The sequence below is a fragment of the Orbicella franksi genome, chromosome 13 (genome assembly GCF_964199315.1).
Source record: "Orbicella franksi chromosome 13, jaOrbFran1.1, whole genome shotgun sequence".
In the NCBI taxonomy this organism is placed as follows: domain Eukaryota; kingdom Metazoa; phylum Cnidaria; class Anthozoa; order Scleractinia; family Merulinidae; genus Orbicella; species Orbicella franksi.
This window is the reverse complement of record NC_138157.1, coordinates 11,418,521-11,438,736: the sequence shown is the minus strand read 5'-3', so window position 1 is coordinate 11,438,736 and position 20,216 is coordinate 11,418,521. Positions and strand designations below refer to the sequence as shown.

The 20,216-nt window shown below is 40.4% G+C and overlaps 1 protein-coding gene across 1 annotated transcript in view; it reads right to left on the bottom strand.

The window, feature by feature from the left end:
• Nucleotides 1–1,526: 1,526 nt before the first annotated feature.
• The window catches only part of LOC145465029 (uncharacterized), a 19,095-nt gene continuing 405 nt past the window's right edge, over nucleotides 1,527–20,216 (bottom strand). Inside the window, exons 1-2 of the mRNA XM_081448836.1 lie at nucleotides 15,856–20,216; nucleotides 1,527–8,310 (exon numbers count right to left, since the gene is read on the bottom strand). The exon at nucleotides 15,856–20,216 is cut by the window's right edge and continues 405 nt beyond it. Of these exons, the coding sequence (XP_081304962.1) occupies nucleotides 2,543–8,023 (5,481 nt within the window). The 5' untranslated portion in view covers nucleotides 8,024–8,310; nucleotides 15,856–20,216 and the 3' untranslated portion in view covers nucleotides 1,527–2,542. The remainder of the gene's footprint in view (nucleotides 8,311–15,855) is intronic.

Sequence of the window (20,216 nt, the reverse complement as noted above, 5' to 3'; positions counted from 1 at the left end):
AACAAAATTTATATTTAACCACCAAGCGGGTCAAGGTAAAGAGCCGCATGGCCTCCGCCACGTTAACTTGAATTGAAAGCCTTCAGTGCAACCACCTGTCGTACTAAACATATTTCATTGAAGAGGTCAAAATATAGTTTGCTAAATCCAAAAACCTTCATGCATGAAAATACGAAATACAAGTTTAAGTTTCGACGCCTTCTTAGCAACGAGTTCATCGGCAGCATACTAGTAACGTAATGTAGTCAAATAACTACTAGGATGCAATGTTGCTATCCATAGCGTGACACTTATTGTTCGTTGGACTCCAACTGGAGCGTTCCGAGTTTCTCTCCACCGCGGGCAGGAGTGTACATGGGTACAAACTTATTGATTATCGCCTTGAATCTCATAAAGCTATGCTCGCCCGTTTCTCATTTATCCTATTTAAGTGCTTCGCTTAACCATCGGCGCAGCCCAATAGTCCTTTTCTTAAAAATTAACCACTTTGTGCAAATGGGTACAGTCGAGCTGTTAGAAAACGCGACAATGTGCGGGAGGGGAGTGGGGGTGGGTAAACTACGAGGGACCAGTAACCAAAAAGAGAAAGAGCTGGAGGAGTTCATTGGAAAATAAACTACATGAGCTAGCCCAAAGAGCTTTTTGATTTGTCCAATGAACACCCGTCCCGTTCCAACACGCACCCTGATTCACACCGTTGACCAGAAACAGACTGGTTAGTGAAGTGCATTGCAAAGTCTGCCTTCTCTTCTAAACGTAACTTTAATCAGGATTAAACTAGTGAACATTTTTTTATAATATTGACTTAGAGTAAACAAGATGTTGTTGAAAATGTTGTTGTGGCTACGAGAGCCCATTCTTGCAGTTACTGCAGTGTCTGTTGTTGTTGTTGTTGTTGTTGCTGCTGTTGTTGTTAATCAATGTGCTGTATCTCATATTTCAATATAGATTCTCCAAAATGAAATAAGCGAATCCTCTTGATGGCCTAATATGAATAAAGCGTCCCTCTCCCACTCCTCTCCAAACTCCGATCTCCGCAATGTAGACACGAACTGCCACGTAGTGGGTTTCTCAGCCAACAAAATATCATTCAGCTGGATAACTGAAATTGCAAGGAACAGGTCCTTCGCTTGCAACTGAATGTTACTATTAGCTTCGACTAACTCTCCAAATGAGTATCTGCAAGTATTTAACGGTCAACTTTGCGAACGCTTTTGTTTATCATATAGCTCTTCTGACTTCAGTAAGTCGATTCTCATTGTGTGGTTTATCGATATGCACTGATCGAGTGCTGATACGGTGACGACAGGTGTTTGGCATCAGACATTCACTGACAACACTGGCGGAGAGTTTATTGCAAACCTGGGGGCGAATTTAGGATTCTGGCCTCTTCAGGTGGTGTTGCCCTTCATTTTTGTTAAATTTCCGGCCCTTTGGAACTTACATTAGGGAGGGTGCGCCCTCCCCCCCACCCTCCCCCCCAGGGGAACAGTAAGTTCTGGAAGGCACCAGTTGTCTTGAAGAGGAGTATCAGACACAGAGTACATTTTAAGGGATATCCATTATTAGGACTTCAAGGAGAAAGCAAGAGGCGCTGGGGTCAAAAGCAGTTTATTTAAAACGTCATTTGTGATCGAAATATCGGAGAGGAAAACCAATTGCGTATTACAAGTTTACTGACCTATAGGTCCGCTACCAACTTGTTTAAACAAATACACAAAACAACGTGCCGCTCCTTGGCGCACAGCGCAACGTGAATTTTGAAATTCTAGATACCTTTCCAAAGTTATTTATTAAGCAAACGCAGAAAAATCATAAATTCCTTACTTCAATACGAACTAAACATACACACCTAATAATGATGTTTTGGCCGGATTTCTGTAAACACTTGTTTTTTTCCTACTTCTGTTACAGCGAAGAAAGCGGCTCGTGTAACACACGCTACCGTGTTCAAAGTACTGATCTGATCCGAGAGGACTGAATTCGGTTAATAATTCAGAGGAGGGGGGAGGGGGGTTTCAAGTATTTCCGCGTCGAATTAAGGTTAGCTGTTAAAATTCCGTTCTTCATTTTAGTAATTAGCTTTATAGTCTGTAGTTTGAAGTCATGATGTCCTGACTTTCGAAATAATAGGGACCTTCCGAAAAACACGACGGCAACGGTAAAACAATAAACTTGTTGACCAGCACAATGATTCTTTACTTGCATTTGCACCTTTGTAAATTTATTAGCTGTCCTTTGCAAGTCAAAAAAGTGAAATAACCAATATTCATGTTTTTTGGAGAACACGAACCACTACGGCTTATTTTCTCAGTCCTATTTGAAACTGAACGCTTTCCTAGCACATTGAGCAAAATTCTCAAGTAAAATGTAAGTGCGTCTTCCTAGATTGGCGTAGTCTTAGCCGCCGCCGTCGAATATGCGTAAGGTCTATCCCTTTAGCTACAAGAATTTATTTTCCTCTCGCTCTTTCTCTAGCACATTTCATAATCCTCCAGACCTCTTCCAGATCACGTACTTGCTAGTCTCTTCCTGTCACGTCCTATTTATGATCAGTAACTTGCGAGCCTTTCACTTTCTTGTCCTCTTCCTGATCAAAATCTTGTTGGCCTTTCCCTTTTATGTCCTCTTCCACATCAGAATCTTGTTGGTCTTTTGCTTTCTGGTCCTCTTCCTGATCAGAATCTTGTTGGTCTTTCGCTTTTTTGTCCTCTTCCACATCAGAATCTTGTTGATTTTTCCCTTTCTTGTTCTCTTTCAGATCAGAATCTTGTTGGTCTTTCGCTTTCTTGTCCTCTTCCTGATCAGAATCTTGTTGGTCTTTCGTTTTCGTGTCCTCTTCCACATCAGAATCTTGTTGATCTTTCGCTTTCTTGTTCTCTTCCACCTCAGAATTTTGTTGGTCTTTCCCTTTCTTGTCCTCTTCAACCTCAGAATCTTGTTGGTCTTTTGCTTTTTTGTCCTCTTCCACATCAGAATTTTGTTGGTATTTCGCTTTCTTGGCCTCTTTCTGATCAGAATCTTGTTGGTCTTTCGCTTTCTTGTCATCTTCCTGATCATAATCTTGTTGGTCTTTCCCTTTCTTGTCCTCTTCCACATCAGAATCTTGTTGATCTTTCGCTTTCTTGTTCTCCTCCAGATCAGAATCTTGTTGGTCTTTCGCTTTCTTGTTCTCTTCCACCTCAGAATTTTGTTGGTCTTTCGCTTTTTTGTCCTCTTCCACATCAGAATCTTGTTGATCTTTCGCCTTCTGCTCCTCTTCCTGATCAGAATCTTGTTGGTCTTTCGCTTTTTTGTCCTCTTCCACATCAGAATCGTGTTGATTTTTCCCTTTCTTGTTCTCTTCCAGATCAGAATCTTGTTGGTCTTTCCCTTTCTTGTCCTCTTCCAGATCAGAATCTTGTTGGTCTTTCGCTTTTTTGTACTCCTCCACATCAGAAGTTTGTTGGTCTTTCGCTTTCTTGACCTCTTTCTGATCAGAATCTTGTTGGTCTTTTGCTTTCTTGTCGTCTTCCACATCAAAATCTTGTTGGTCTTTCCCTTTCTTGTTCTCTTCCACATCAGAATCTTGTTGATCTTTCGCTTTCTTCTTCTCTTTCACATCAGAATCATGTTGGTCTTTCGTTTTCTTGTCCTTTTCCAGATCAGAATCTTGTTGGTCTTCCGCTTTCTTGTTCTCTTCCACCTCAGAATTTTGTTGGTCTTTCCCTTTCTTGTCCTCTTCCACATCAAAATCTTGTTGATCTTTCGCTTTCTGGTCCTCTTTCTGATCAGAATCTTGTTGGTCTTTCGCTTTTTTGTCCTCTTCCACATCAGAATCGTGTTGATTTTTCCCTTTCTTGTTCTCTTCCAGATCAGAATCTTGTTGGTCTTTCGCTTTCTTGTCGTCTTCCTGATCATAATCTTGTTGGTCTTTCCCTTTCTTGTCCTCTTCCACATCAGAATCTTGTTGATCTTTCGCTTTCTTGTTCTCCTCCAGATCAGAATCTTGTTGGTCTTTCGCTTTCTTGTTCTCTTTCACATCAGAATCATGTTGGTCTTTCGTTTTCTTGTCCTCTTCCAGATCAGAATCTTGTTGGTCTTTCGCTTTCTTGTCGTCTTCCTGATCAGAATCTTGTTGGTCTTTCGCTTTTTTGTCCTCTTCCACATCAGAATCTTGTTGATCTTTCGCTTTCTTGTTCTCTTCCAGATCAGAATCTTGTTGGTCTTTCGTTTTTTTGTCCTCTTCCACATCAGAATCTTGTTGATCTTTCGCTTTCTTGTTCTCTTCCACCTCAGAATTTTGTTGGTCTTTCCCTTTCTTGTCCTCTTCAACCTCAGAATCTTGTTGGTCTTTTGCTTTTTTGTCCTCCTCTACATCAGAAGTTTGTTGGTCTTTCGCTTTCTTGACCACTTTCTGATCAGAATCTCTTTGGTCTTTCGCTTTCTTGTCGTCTTCCTGATCATAATCTTGTTGGTCTTTCCCTTTCTTGTCCTCTTCCAGATCAGAATCTTGTTGATCTTTCGCTTTCTTGTCCTCTTCCTGATCAGAATCTTGTTGGTCTTTCCCTTTCTTGTCCTCTTCCAGATCAGAATCTTGTTGGTCTTCCGCTTTCCTGTCCTCTTCCTGATCAGAATCTTGGTGGTCTTTCCCTCTCTTGTCCTCTTCCACATGAGAATCTTGTTGGTCTTCCGCTTTTTTGTTCTCTTCCAGATCAGAATCTTGTTGGTCTTTTGCTTTCTTGTCCTCTTCCTGATCAGAATCTTGGTGGTCTTTTGCTTTCTTGTTCTCTTCCACATCAGAATCTTGTTGATCTTTTGCTTTCTTGTTCTCTTCCAGATCAGAATCTTGTTGGTCTTTCGCTTTCTTGTTCTCTTCCTGATCGGAATCTTGCTGGTCTTTCCCTTTCTTGTCCTCTTCTACATCAGAATCTTGTTGGTCTCTCGCTTTCTTTTCCTCTTCCAGATCAGAATCTTGTTGATCTTTCCCTTTCTTGTTCTCTTCCAGATCAGAATCTTGTTGGTCTTTCCCTTTCTTGTCCTCTTCCTGATCAGAATCTTGTTGGTCTTTCGCTTTCTTGTCCTCTTTCTGATCAGAATCTTGTTGGTCTTTCGCTTTCTTGTCCTCTTTCTGATCAGAATCTTGTTGGTCTTTCGCTTTCTTTTTCTCTTCTAGATCAGAATCTTGTTGATCTTTCGCTTTCGTGTTCTCCTCAAGACCAGAATTTTGTTCGTCTTTCGCTTTTTTGTTCTCTTCCAGATCAGGATCTTGTCGATCTTTCTTTTTCCTGTTCCCTTCCAGATCAGAATCTTTCACTCGTCCTTGCAGATCAGCAATGTGTTGGTCTCTCGCTGTCACTTCTCTTTGCAGCTCAACAAGTTGTTGGTCTCTTGCTGTCTGTTTTCCTTGCAGATCAGAAACTTGCTGGACTCTTGCTGCCACTTCTTGTTCCAGATTGTTTACTTGTTGGTCTTTTGCTGTTATTTGCCTTTGCAGATCATCTACTCGTTGGTTTCTCGCCATTACGTCTTCTTCGAGATCAGTCACCTGTTGGTCTTTCGCTCTAATTTGTCTTTGCAGAACAGTAACTTGTTGGTCCTTTGCTGTCACCTGTCTTTGCAGATCAGAAACGTGTTGGTCCCTCGCTATCACGTCTTCCTCTAGATTAGTTACTTGTTGGCCTTTAGCTGTGACTTGTTCTTCTAGATCAGCCAGCTGGTGGTTTGTCACTGTCAGTTGTCTTTGCAGATTATTTACTTGCTGGTCTCTCGCCATCACGCCCTCTTCCAGATCAGCTACTTGTTGGTCTCTCACTCGAACTTGTCTTTGGAGATCAATAACCTGTTGGTCTCTCGTTGTTACCTCTTCTTCCAGATCGGTAACTCGTTGGTCTCTCACTTCAAGTTGTGTTTGCAAATCATTGGCCTGTTCGTCTCTGTCTCTCCTTTGCCCTTGTACATGTAGATGAATAACTCGCTGATATCTCGCTGGCAGTTGTCTTTGTAAGTCAGTTACTTGCTGGCATCTCGCGGTCAGTTGCCCATGTAGATCGGTAACGTCTTGGTATCTCGCAGTCAGTTGCCCGTGCAGATCAGTTGCTTGTTCGTGTCCCGAGATAACCTCTTCTTGCAGAAAAGTTATCAGTTGGTCTCTCGCTGCTAGTTGCCCTTGAAGATCAGTAACCTGCTGGTATTGCGCTGTCCGTTGTCTTTGTAGATCGAACACTTTTTGTTCTCTCGATATCAGTTGTCCTTGCAAATCGGTAACTTGTTGGTCACTCGTTAATACTTGTCTTTGTAGAGAATTAACTAGTTCTTCGTTGGCTGCCAATTGTCCTTGTAGATCAGAAACTTGTTCGTTGCTTTCAGTTAGTTGTTTTTGGAGATCAGCAACTTGTTGGTCTCTTGCTATCATTTCTCCCTTCAGGCCATTAACTTGTTCGCTGCGCGCTAACAGTTGTTCTTGCAGATCAGTAACCTGTTCGTTGCTCACAGTCAGTTGTCCTTGCAGATCCGTCACTAGTTGGTGGCTGGTTGTCAATTGCCTCTGTAGATCAGAAACTTGCTCGCTACTCACTGCCACTTGTCCTTGAACATCTTTAATCTGTTGGTCTGTGTCTTGTTCTTGGTCGCTTGCCACCACTTTTTTTTGCAGATCAGTAACTTGTCCGTTGCTCGCTATAGGTTTTCCTTCCTGATCAGTAACGTGTTCGTTGCTCGCTGCCAGTTGTCCTTCCAGATCATTAACTTGCTTGCTCCTCCTTACGAGCTGTCCATCTACTTCAGTAACTTGTTCTTTGCTCGCTGTAGGTTGTCCTTCCGGATAAGTAACGCGTTGGTTGCTCGCTGCCAGTTGTCCTTGCAGATCAGTAACATGCTCTTGGCTCGTGGTCTCTTGCCTTTGCAAATCAATACCTTCCCGGTCCCCTGCTGTTACTTGTTCTTGCAGATCAGTAACTTGGTCATTGTTTGCTGTGAGTTGTATTTCTAGATCGGTAACTTGTTGGTCCGTTTGCCTCAGTTGCTCTTGCAGATCACTAACTTGTTGGTCTCTCTCTGTAACTTTATCTTGCAGATAAGTAACTTGTTGGTTGCTTGCTGCCAGGTGTCCTTGCAAGGCAGAAAATTGTTCGTCCCTCGCTGTTGCATGTCGTTCAAGATCAATGACTTGCTTGTTTCTCGCTACCAGTTGTCCATGCAGATCAGTAGCTTGTTGATGTGTCACTGTCAGATGTCTTTCCAGGTAAGTGACTTGTTGGTTCATCACTGTTAGTTGCCTTTGCAACTCAGCTAATTGCTTCTCTTTTTCCACCAGTTGTTCCTGTGTTGTGCTTAATTGACTTTGCAGGTAAATATCTCGTTTTTGTTCTCGTCGTAATTGTTCCTCTATGTTTGCCATATCTGCCTCCTTTCTTTGTAACTGCCCTTGCAAGTTGGACAATTGCGTCTGTGTCGTTACCAGTTCTTGCTTTGTTGTGCTTAACTGTCTTTGCAGGCTAATAACTCGATGTTTTTCCTCTCGTACCTGTTCCTTTAAGGTTGCTCTGGCTCTGTTCCGTTCGCGTAATTGTTCTTTCAAATCAGTCAGTTGGTTCAGTCTGTCTGCATCTCGTTGTAGCGCCAATCTAAATTGCTCCTCCACCTGTGTCATATTTGTGCTGTTTTCTTCCAACTGTTCTTGCAAATTACTCAATTGCCTTTGCAGATCAGTGACTTCTTGCTCTCTTACTGGTAGTTGTCTTTGCAGATCGATTAATTCCGTTTGACTCCTTACCAGTTGTTGCTTTGTCGTGCTTAACTGTCTTTCTAAGTCGATCACTCGTCCTCGTTCCTCTCTTAACTGTTTCTTTGAAGTTTCCTTATCTGTGCTGCTTCGTTCCAATTGTCGCTGCAAGTCAAACACTTCCGTTTGGTATTCTACCATTTGTTGTTTCGCAGTGATTAACTGTTTTCGCAGGCTACTAACTCGATACTTCAGAGTCGTGTTATCTGTTTCGCTGTCTCCTAGTAATTGTCTTAGCAGGTTAGTCAAAAGCTGTCCCATCTCTGCCACCTTTTGCGTAAAAAGGCGAAATCGTCTTCTTTTTGTTCTTCAGGGGCTTCTGTCAACTGCGTCGTCTTACTTGGTCCTAAGCTGTTTCTTGCACTCCCCTGCAAATTTTTCTCTTTAGGAACTCCTCAATTACTCATCTCTCATGTCAATATCTCATCAACTATATTGCCAGGGTTTGGTGCATGACTCTACCAACTGTTGTTTTCTAGTTCTTGAATCTTCGTTCCTTTTCAATTGTCCAAGTGAGAAAGCTTCAAATGATTTTTTAACCGTTAAACCTAGTGAATCAAAATACCGCAAAATCAGATAATAAGTCCCCGAAAATGCAATCCCCTTCTCAAAGGCCAGGATTCTTCAGTTAGGTCAGCATGAAGAATCAGACTTTAGGGTGTTAGAGCGTGAAGTCAACGCTTTCCCGTAGCCGCGCGGACTCTGGCGAGTTTGCCCCAGATAGGCCCTCTTGAAAATAAGTCCCACAAAGTTTAGACGTGAAAATCCTTCCTCTATTTCTGTAGAACTTTTTTGGTTTCATTTCGTTAATATTGTTATATTTAGTGAGTTTTTTGGCTTTTTCTTCCCACAGTAAGGACTTCAACAATGTGCACTTCCGAAAATAAGTCCGCCAAAGAAAGCCTCTCGAGCAAAAAAAGCCTAATTACCGGGATATTTAGGTATTCAGAGATTGGGCAGCAAAGAACGTTAGTGCTTTATTATGCACCTATAAATGTAAATTCCGCTGTCTGGAAGGGAGGTGGGGGGGGGGGGGTAATTGCGGGCAAGAGGTGGGATTTGATGCCTGGGACAATACCCCGGTCGGGCTTTTGATCGTGCAAAGCGGCCCCGGGGTCGGGAAATTAATCTGAATTGTTGTGTTTGCGCTTGTGCTTGCGCTTGTACTTGCGTTGCTAGTGAAAACCAGGCTTAAGGCACTAAGCACTAACACAATAAGGTGTCAATTAATCAATCAGCCTTGCGGGAAGGGGGGCTGAGTGGAAAAATATTGAATAAAGAATATCTCTGAAAATATTGAAGGGGTGTTCTTCAAACTAACCAAACCAAAAATGTACATCACAAAAGAAACAAAATGACACCAGTTGTGGTGTCGCCATGACAACAGTTTTGCCGCTGGTCCTCACTGCATGAAATTGCATGTATAAGGAGGTATAATGAACCCGTATACATAATGTGTACGGAGAGGTATAATGTATACTTTATGTGTAAAATAGTTGTTCTGTTGCTCATCACAATTACAGTTCTAACTCCATGTAGACTAAGACTTAAAGAAACATGAAATAGCTTCGACCACATTCAGGAGATCATGAAGATAGTAATCAAGTAGATTTTTATTTGCAAATGTTAAATAAACAGCAGAGAGGAACACAAGTAAATGGTGTTTGTTTACGAATCAGTTTCTAAGCTAAAATTTAAAATGAATACCCATAAAACCTGCCACTAGAAATCCCGAAAACAAATTTCATTGTAACTAAAAACCAGGGATCATTGTCCATAAGATATACGAAATCAGTACACATCTCGTCCATGCCACGTTCAGTATACCTCTTGATTCTCCCAGTATACGTACTGTATACTGACATTTGACCTGACATAGAAGGAATCCTGCCGCAACTGTAAAATTCCGTATACACACCTTCCACAGACCTGCCAGTATACCTCTAGCCTGCGAACAGGCTCCCGGTGAGCCCGAACGAAGCGAGGCAGCCTGTAGACATTCTGTTGATGCCGCTGTTCTATGATACCAGCTCATGGTATCATGATATAATTGGTTAAATCGCTGATTGTTGACATCTTTGAAATGAATATTTGACAGATCTTTGTAAAATTATACGACTCCAACAGTTCGTTACAATAGTGCATTTGCCGTTCTCTTTTAAGTTTCGGTCTCTCGACCTCTCGTTATTTCACAAGTGATTCTGAAGGGCACTTAATGCTTTGTTACGAGGAGGAATTTTAAGTAGAAGTTAGTGGAGTGGAGCCGTTTGGCGGTGCTATAGCAATTTTTTTAGAGGTCAAAGGCATGGTTTCCTGACTTTCCGCTGTTATCTGCTTGTCGCTTCGCAGAGTTTGACACCTCTATCATGTGCTTATATAAATTTCTTCAGGCTCATTTCAGTATTGCAAAATATGTTTTAAGCTCTCTAAGTATTGGCTCTATATTGTGACGCCCGGCCCGGCTATTTGATTAGCTCGATTAGAACTGTTTGCAAGTACCGAAAATGTAGCTTTTTGACAGGTGTAATTACCTCTTTGACTGATTTGTTACAGGCTTATCACCAAGGGCGGATAGGCACATCAAAAACAAAGTCTACAGGCTTCCCTGTCCCCGCCCCGATCGCTTTGCTCTCCGAATTCTTCTGTTTCGCGCTCGCCGAATTTTTTTCCGTCCTCGCCGGGAGCCTGTTCGCAGGGTAGTATACCTCCTGTTTCACACAGTATACATGATGTATACCGACGTGTATAATGATATATGACGAATCCTGCCACAAGTGTATAAGATCCTGGTATTTGTCTTGGCCAGCCCTGAAATATACTGATCATTATACGGACCTTATACATCCTGCCGCATCCTTATATTTGTCTTATACCAATAGATATATTGACTGTGTACGACCTGAGGAAGGCCCCTTATACAGACGATTTTATGCAGTGCCTGTTTTAATTAAAACTGAAATTCCCAGTTTTTGTCTTAACCAAGGATCATCTACTCCCAGCAATCTAATGAGCAGAGTTAAGACAATATGGGAACTATGTCTGTTCCGAGCAGGACCCTCTGTCTTACTTACAAGGGTTGCAGATGGGGATATTTGGTTTTTGACCGAAAGGAATTGGAGCCAAGAGAGTTTCCATGGCAACGGCCCTACGGGTGTCGTTTTGTTTTTTTTATGATGTATATTTCTGGTGCCAAGTTTGAAGAACACTGCTCTAACATTTCTAGAGATATTCTTATTCAATATTTTACCGTTTTAGTTGCACAACTGATGACGTCATCACTTTCCTAATTTGCGTAATACAAAAACGTCAATATCTCTAAAACGAAAAAAGATATTCCAAAACCGAAAACGCCATTCTTCTGTATTTTGAAAAGCCTTTTAAATAAGCAGCAATAATTTTTCAGTTCACAGGCACTTAAAGTGAAAGATACATTTCATACGGGATTAGACATGGACGTTGAGTGCTTTCCCTTGTGGTAGAACACAACATGTAAGAAGCATGCGCTCTAGCATTGCTAGTGTGATAAACTCCGTTCTTGAGTTCAGATACCACACTCTCGTCTTGACTTATATTTCAGGTATTGTCAAGTCTCCCCTTTTTAGCGCAGGAATCACCTCTAGCTCGATTCAAGAAATGTCGTCTGCTGGTTTATAACTACTGCGTGTTTGCCAGGGTTCAATTAAGGAATGGAAACATCTCGCTTCTCCTTAGCAGCTTGCCTATTTCCTCTTCTATGAAACAGAGCAAAAAGTTCACATTCAGCCGAAATTTTCTCGCGTTTATAGTTACACGTTAAACTAGTAAATTTGTGACATAAGAAACTTTGCAATTATTGCCGCAGACTCCGTAGCACTTATTACTGAAACCGCCAATTAATTTCATCAGTCTTGGAGGTGACTCGCTCACCTATGTAGGATATAATAATGTCGGTCAAGTAACGATCTCTACATTCAGTGCCTCTCGTTGAAACCCTACTCAGCTGTATTAATCGATGCCAAAGGTGGCAACAGAATAAGAACGCACAATTCCGTGACTCGAAGTGACTATTTGATAAAAAGATTAGTTCGTTATCGGTGAAACGAAAATTTGCGTTTTGAATAGAAAAAATCGTTCGTCTTCGATTTTTCGTCAGATATTTAACTTCATTCCATTTATCTTCAGCAGTGAGTGAAAAAATACACATCTTTCTTACAAGCATATTATGTTGCATACCTTGGCGAGGAAAACGAAAGTATCAATTTACAAACGTTAATGTGAAAAGTAAAATTGTCACATTTGCTACTTCTACGTATTATTACATTCAAAATGAACGAAACTCAACGTAAGACACCACATAGAGGATATTACACGGTGGCGAGAAGATATGAATTTTATGTTCGAGTGGCAAGAACTATATCTTGCGCTCACTCGTGAGATATTGTTCTTGCCACAAGAACATAAAATTCATATCTTCGAGCAAACGTGTAATGTTCTTTTTATTATATAGACATGCTGAAGACGCAGTTTTTGACGATTTTCCGAAGATTTCCGACCACTTTCCAAAGATTTCCGAAGATTTTCCAAAATTGTTCCGAAGGCCAGAAGAACGTTTCCGAACATTTTCCGAACATTTCCAAACATTTTCCGAAGATTACCGAAGATTGCCGAAGACGACCCAAGAAGATCCGAAGATGTTTCGATCAAACACCCACAAATTTAAGTGTAGTTAAAGGGACAAAAGAGAAATGTTATCAAACATGATATCTTCCCATGTGAGGATATCATATCGTTTTTATCAATTTGTTACTACTCGGTATACCACAGACTTTTATATAATAAAATACAATTCAAAACCGTCATGACAAACGATAATTGTGAGTTATTTTAGGGGCCTTGAAAGAAAATAGAAACATGAAAACTTACACACTGCTAAGGTTATGTCTTACCAAGTTTTTCTCCGCTCATATTCCGCTCATATTAGTTGACTACCAAGGGAGAGTACGGCAAGGTGAGGACTTGTGTGACTACTGTATCAGAGCCGTAAATTGCATTCTGCACCATCTGAGATTGTCTCATTAGTTTTAGAATGAATTAGAAACATACAAATGTTGGAACTTGTCGAACAGAATGGTGGTGAAGGTGAACATGGCTCATATCCTGGTACAAACCTACAATGATTTCGGACACACCGCAGGAAGTGACTGTAATGTCTGTAAATGGCGTCATAAAATGTAACTTTTAAAAATATGGAAAAACCCAACCGAAATTCACAGATCTGATGTCGTTCGAAGCTTCGAAAGAAACTTCAGCAATATAGGACCTAAATAAGATCGACTGTAGCTTGTGGAATTTGAAATGTTTGGATCTACGAGACAATTAAAAATTATTTCCATACATTTTCTTTAATCGGAAGATCAAAACAGAGCGTGAAGTGTTACTTTCAACTGCGCATGTCGATTCGAAATTTCTGGTGATGTAGTATTTGGATATTTACTCCAAGGTTGGCCTTTTCGGATACTTTTGATTGACGCTTGTTTCCCAATCCTGAGAAATTTGATCAAAATTTTTTCAAACTTGTCAAATCCCCGCCCCTTGCCTGCACTCCCCTCCCCCCCCCTCCCTACCGCGGTTTTACATTGATAGGTGCATTAGTCACTTACTACACACGTATATGACTCTTTAATTCCACTGATCAACGTATTCACCATGCAAATAACATATATTTCATTGAAACTATCTGTGAACATCTATTATTAAAGCCTTATGCGCCCATTATCATGAGTTATTGAGTTTCCAGCTTTCCTGTTAGTTCCCTCCTTATAATATCTGTCATCAGCACATAACAGAAGGCTGACCTTATCTCTATTTGATAAATCGCCCTGCGATTTGACTGCGAGCAGTCTAATTACCCAGGCAGTGAGGCCTGGGTTTAAATTTCGGCTTTTTTTTTCCGCGTTCAGTCACAAATCGCCGTCTGGTCTCTAAAGCGCATGCGCCACCTGTGCATGCGTATAGCACATGGAATTTCCAGAGGTTGTCGTCGAGAAAAGTTAGCACGGATTCCATGATTTCTAGGACGATGAAATCACATACAAACGAACACACCGTTCAAGGTAGACCAACACTAAAGGACGTTAAGCGTTTTCGGAACGGGTCGCTGCAAGTCTTACGAGAGATCAATTCACGAGCGAACATTTTGAATGAATCATGAATCATGTTATACCAAAGGAGCCATCAATCGGGGCTATCAACTCTTCAACTTGATAAAAAGCATCTTCAGAAGCGTCTTCGTATTTTTAGACGTGATCGTGAACCAAGCAGAATCCCAGCACGAGCTCAAGAACGTCTGAGCAACAAGAGCAGAAAGGTTAGAGAATTTGTTTACGAATTCATCTGTTCGAGTACACCTAAGTAAAATGCTCTGAGAAACTTCGTAAAGTATAATAAAGATAAAATCTCGAACTAAACGATATTCTCTCGTTATTTGCTTGTAACAGAGTTATGTGTCTTAACAAGAGTGAAACTCCTGTAGCGAATTATCGTACACTTAAGCTGAAAGAAACTAATGTATGCCAGTGACCCCATCAAAACAATTCTTGGCTCGCACTGTCACGCAATCCTGACGCAATAATAAATTTATTCGAAAACCATTTAGTGGATAAAATCAAGAAATTGTGATGTTATAGGAGATTAATAAAGATGACACTTCTCGAATTTTTAGGTCTGTGCGTTTTCCCAAGCTCAGATATTCGTCGAAATATTTTGCACAAATTTACAGAGACAAGTATGGAACCACCACGCTGGTGTACCTCCGCGGTACGCCTACATTGCGGCCGGAAAATATTGTAAACATCTGGAACTTACTTTGACTATCTAGGCGACTGATTATCTGTACTGAACAAACAAGCATTTACATAAACACTTTTCCTAATACTTTAACTTCTAAATGGGCTAAAAATCACGAGATAAGAATATGATTTCGACAACCGCGTTCGTAGGTCTATGTCACGCATCGCCATAACTATGAAATTTAAAATGTCTCGCTTACTTGAGAAACGCAAATAACAACGACAAAGGCTAAGGAAAATAGACTGAAACGTTTATAGGTTGATATAAAGACCTTGACTCATTTCACACCCTAAAGACTTGCAAACGAGTAATAAACTATTAATCGATTCCAAGAAATGCAATCAAAAGCAGAATAGCTTAAGCACATCAATTCGATTGAATTTCGTACAACTTCAAATGCAGAACATTTAGCTCAATTGCAATATAGCTATTGCTTCTGAGTATAGCGACTGCCTGGGTACACGCAGCAAAGCGTCTTGTTTTTTCTCGAAAATCCGCGGGTAAGAACGCAAAAAAAACTGACCAGATGAGCACGATATTGTAGGGACAAGCGACGAAGCTGCAAACATCCTGCTCTTTCTTACGTTCATCCACGCACGTTGTGACCGTAAATTAACATAGCTAAAGTAATACACAGAGTTTAAAAACAGCGGCTCAATGAAGACGAAGAATTCTCTTTCTCTCACTCACTTTACTCACATCAAACTACGTCGGTTTCGTCGCCTGGTTTGTTTAAAGGTTTCTGTGTTTTGCTCGGTATATATCACATCGTATCTAACGCAGGCACAGGAAATAATACCCAAACATATATAGCGAAATTCAAACGGTGAGTAAATTTGAAGTTTAGTTTAATTAGTTAGTGATTGTCTTCACACCGTCACAGATATCAAGCCTTACAAATAGTCAGTGTGGGCAACATATCGGAAGTAGTGTACGAACGAATTTCCGCGAAAACAATTAGAATTTCCCAAGAAAATTAATCATATAGAACGGGCTAATTAAACGCATAAACGGTCCGATCTATTCTCTATACTGCTGGTAAAAAACCTTAAATACACGCAAATTAAAAGTTGAAGGGTGAGAAATCGGCAGTGCAGCCTTAGTATCACAAAAACCTTACGACAGTCAGGTCGCCCAAGCTCGCAAAATGAGCATCCGTGTATATACAGTGGTATTGACGTTACACATCAATTTTTATATCTGAGATAAACGGTTATACTCTTAAGCGTAAGGATACGAAGGAGAATGAATAAAAATAAACCTACCTCGCTTCAGGTGTGTCAGTGTTAACGTGTTTCTTGTGAGGTTTCTAGGTTTTCTTTCGATTTATGACCATTTAAGTGCGCGGCTTTTAGATGCACTGCTTTCGCCTCTATAACATGTCTATAAATAGTTTACCGGACGTAGTGTGCGAACGAATTTCCGCGAAAACGATCAGGATTTTCCGAGAAAAATCATTTATACAGAGAGCGCGCGCACAGTGATATAGTTCACTGTTAAATAACTTCCAACTAAATCAGTTCATTTCTATACCGCAAGATCGATCATTTAAGGCTGGAACAAAAGTAGATACCCGTACAGCGTGTTTCTCGAGAGGTTTCTAGATGCACTGCTTTGTCATGCGTAAATAGTATACCGGAAGTAGTGTAAGAATCGAATTCCGCGAAAATGACCAGGATTTTCCGAGAAAATCGATTATACAGAACGAGCTAATTAAACGCACAGTGATCTATTTCACTGCTTATAAAATTTCTAAATTAAATTTAATTTCCATTTGTACACTACGAGATCAATTGTTTCAGGCTGGATACACCTAAAGTAAAAAGTTGAAATCCGGCTGAGAAAACAGCATCGTAATTTTTAGCGCGGCACTCATGGCCCACAGAAGTTGTCCGTGACGGATTTCCTACCTCTCAAACTGATACTTAATACTTACCAGTTTGTCAGTCAAGTTATAGAATCATTTGGGCGTGAAGAACAAGATTAAGCTGCCTACAGTCTAACGTTTCTGCTTCAAGTTGTACATTGGCGTTATTCCAAACTGTTTCTAGAACGTTCAAATATTATAATCATTGTTTGACCCTACTCACCTCTTTATTTTTGACAATGTTCTTCGTTGAGGTACTGATGTTTTTTCTGTCTTTTTTTCTTTTTTAAATAACTGACATTGGAATACTAATATTCTCCTCCGATCGAAACGTTTTCTACTACTTCAGACAATTCACAAGACAGTCGAAGTGTCAACTTCCGCGCCTGTTACGGTTGGTTTGCTCGTGACGCCCCGTCACATGACGTTCTCGTGACGTCACTAAAACCAATATATTGGTATAGGAGGTTGGTGCAAGTGGCTACTCATATGCCAAATAATTCTTGTAACCGAAAATCCTGGAAATTCTGGTGGGAAGTCAATCGAACAATTATGTTCCAGAAAATTAGTCTGGACTCTGGGGTAGAACAAAATCTATACCTTTTTTACATATCCAGTCTCCCAATATTTCTCATCATCATGGAAAAACAATTATCCGAATTATAAGACGCGAAAATCACTTTTTTGTTTCATATCGTCATACATAGCGAGTTTTATCTTATGGCATTTTTGCACGCAATTTTCCATACACAGAGTTTGTCACAAAACATAAACATTTAATTGTTAGCGGCTTAATGAAAACTAAAAGCAGCAAAAAAAATTACGGAAAGATCGAAAACGACACAGTTTCGTTCAGGAAATGAAAACAGACTTCCCCCATAAATAGGTGTACCACGTCTGTAGTAAAGTTTGTTTCCTTTTTACGATGTTTACTTTGAGTCATGCGTGATGGGTTCTTTTTTTCCGCCTTCTGAAGCAGCACAAGGGGTTATTTTGCGAGGGTACTTCTCGAACTAAGGGTAAGGAACGTTTGGCAAGAGAACAAAGTTATCTCTTTAGTAATCTTCACGGGGATCTCGGAGAGTCAGATTTCAGTAACAGCACAACTCTCAAACGGAGTCGTAATAATCCGGTATGATGCACCTGTGAATTAACTCTTGCTACATTTTACCGCTGCGCAAAGCTAGTTTGAAGAATACAGTTTTCACCAGGCAGTCATTTTTAATCTTTCGGCAGCAGTTTTTATCGTTTCATCACAACTTTCTAGACTGCGGACGACTTTAGAGGAGATTGTTCGTGGAATATTTTAGAAGGAAATTGTCTCGCTCGCTTTACTTACATCAAACCACATAGGTTTCGGCACCTTGTTTGTTTAATGCCGGATATTTAATACATATATGTGTCACCTCGAATCTAACGCAAACACAGGGAATGATAGTTGAATAAACTTAATGCGAGATTTTAAGGTGAGTAAATTTGAAGTTCAATTGGGGGTTTTAATGACACGGATATCAAGCCGAGAAGTTCAAAAGTGGGAAGTGCGCACGATACCTTACAAAGTTTGGTTGTGTAAGAACATACCGGAAATAGTGTGGTATTTCCGCGAAAATCAGGATTTTCCCAGAAAGTCGATCTTCCGGAGCGCACAGTGACCTATTTCACTGCTATAAAAGTTTCAATTTACTGATTTTTATTTGCATGGGTCGTGACTGATACTTATACTACTTTATTCTAGTTTGTTATCAAGTCATGGCATCATTTTGGTGATAAGAAGTAGGTTTGGCTGCTTACTGTTTATCAGTTTTTGTTTCAAGTTGCAGCTTGGCGATTTTTAACAAATGCTTCTGTAAACGGTGCGAATTTCATAAACATTCGTTTCAACTCAATGTTATATACCCACCTGTCCTTATCATTGGCAATGTCCTCAGTTAGAGCGATCATGTTTTCTTCAAATGACCGATATCCAATCAATTTTCTACTCCTCCGTGGGAAACTTGCGTGTTCTTTCACTTTGGGTAATTCGCACGGCAGTCGGAGCGTCACCTTTCTTTCTTCCTTCGTGTTGTGAATGAAGCGGAACGATCAAGTTACAGTCGAATGCACTTGTGACGCTCCCGTCAAGCGCACGTGAAATTCTCATGACTTCATTTAAACCGAGTTGCCTTAAGCCTCTCTATCAAAGCGAGGCCTGGTGCACCACCATGATATGAAAATGAGTTTAATTTACTTGTGAATGAAATTTCATTTTCATATGAAAGGATCAGACTGAAAGGATAGGCACAAAGACTCGCTTTGAGAAAGAGGCTAAAGGTAAAATGGCCTAATTATGGTCGATTTATGGTGTTCCAAGTTGTGGCAAGTCACCAAAGCAAAAGTCCCAGAAATTTTGGTGGAAATTGAATCGAATTAACAAATTGACGTCACTTTTTTATGCGTCTATTCTCTTATTGGTGATAAATTGCGCTATAACATTGTCAAAGTGGCTGTGGAACCACGAGCCGCAGGCAAGTGGTTCCGCAATAAACTTTGAAGTTTAGTTTAATTAGTTAGTGATTGTCTTCACACCGTCACAGTTATTAAGCCTTACAAATAGTGGCCGCGTGGGCAACATACCGGAAGTAGTGTACGAACGAATTTCCGCGAAAACAATTAGAATTTCCCAAGAAAATTGATCATATAGAACGGGCTAATTAAACGCATAAACGGTCCGATCTATTCTGTATACTGCGAGATTGATCATTTCATGCTGGTAAAAAACCTTAAATACACGCAAATTAAAAGTTGAAGGGTGAGAAATCGGCAGTGCAGCCTTAGTATCACAAAAACCTTACGACAGTCAGGTCGCCCAAGCTCGCAAAATGAGCATCCGTGTATATAGAGTGGTATTGACGTTACACATCAATTTTTTATCTGAGATAAACGGTTATACTCTTAAGCGTAAGGATACGAACGAGAATTAATAAAAATAAACCTACCTCGCTTCAGGTGTGTCAGTGTTAACGTGTTTCTTGTGAGGTTTCTAGGTTTTCTTTCGATTTATGACCATTTAAGTGCGCGGCTTTTAGATGCACTGCTTTCGCCTCTATAACATGTCTATAAATAGTTTACCGGAGGTAGTGTGCGAACGGATTTCCGCGAAAACGATCAGGATTTTCCGAGAAAAATCACTTATACAGAGCGAGCGCGCACAGTGATATAGTTCACTGTTAAATAACTTCCAACTAAATCAGTTCATTTCTATACCGCAAGATCGATCATTTAAGGCTGGAACAAAAGTGGATACCCGTACAGCGTGTTTCTCGAGAGGTTTCTAGATGCACTGCTTTGTCCCGCATAAATAGTATACCGGAAGTAGTGTAAGAATCGAATTCCGCGAAAATGATCAGGATTTTCCGAGAAAATCGATTATACAGAACGAGCTAATTAAACGCACAGTGATCTATTTCATTGCTTATAAAATTTCTAAATTAAATTTAATTTCCATTTGTATACTACAAGATCAATTGTTTCAGGCTGGATACACGTAAGGTAAAAAGTTGAAATTCGGCTGAGAAAACAGCATCGTAATTTTTAGCGCGGCACTCATGGTCCACAGAAGTTGTCCGTGACGGATTTGCTACCTCTCAAACTGATACTTAATACTTACCAGTTTGTCAGTAAAGTTATAGAATCATTTGGGTGTGAAGAACAAGATTTTAGCTGCCTACAGTCTAACGTTTCTGCTTCAAGTTGAACATTAGTCCAAGCTGTTTCTAGAAC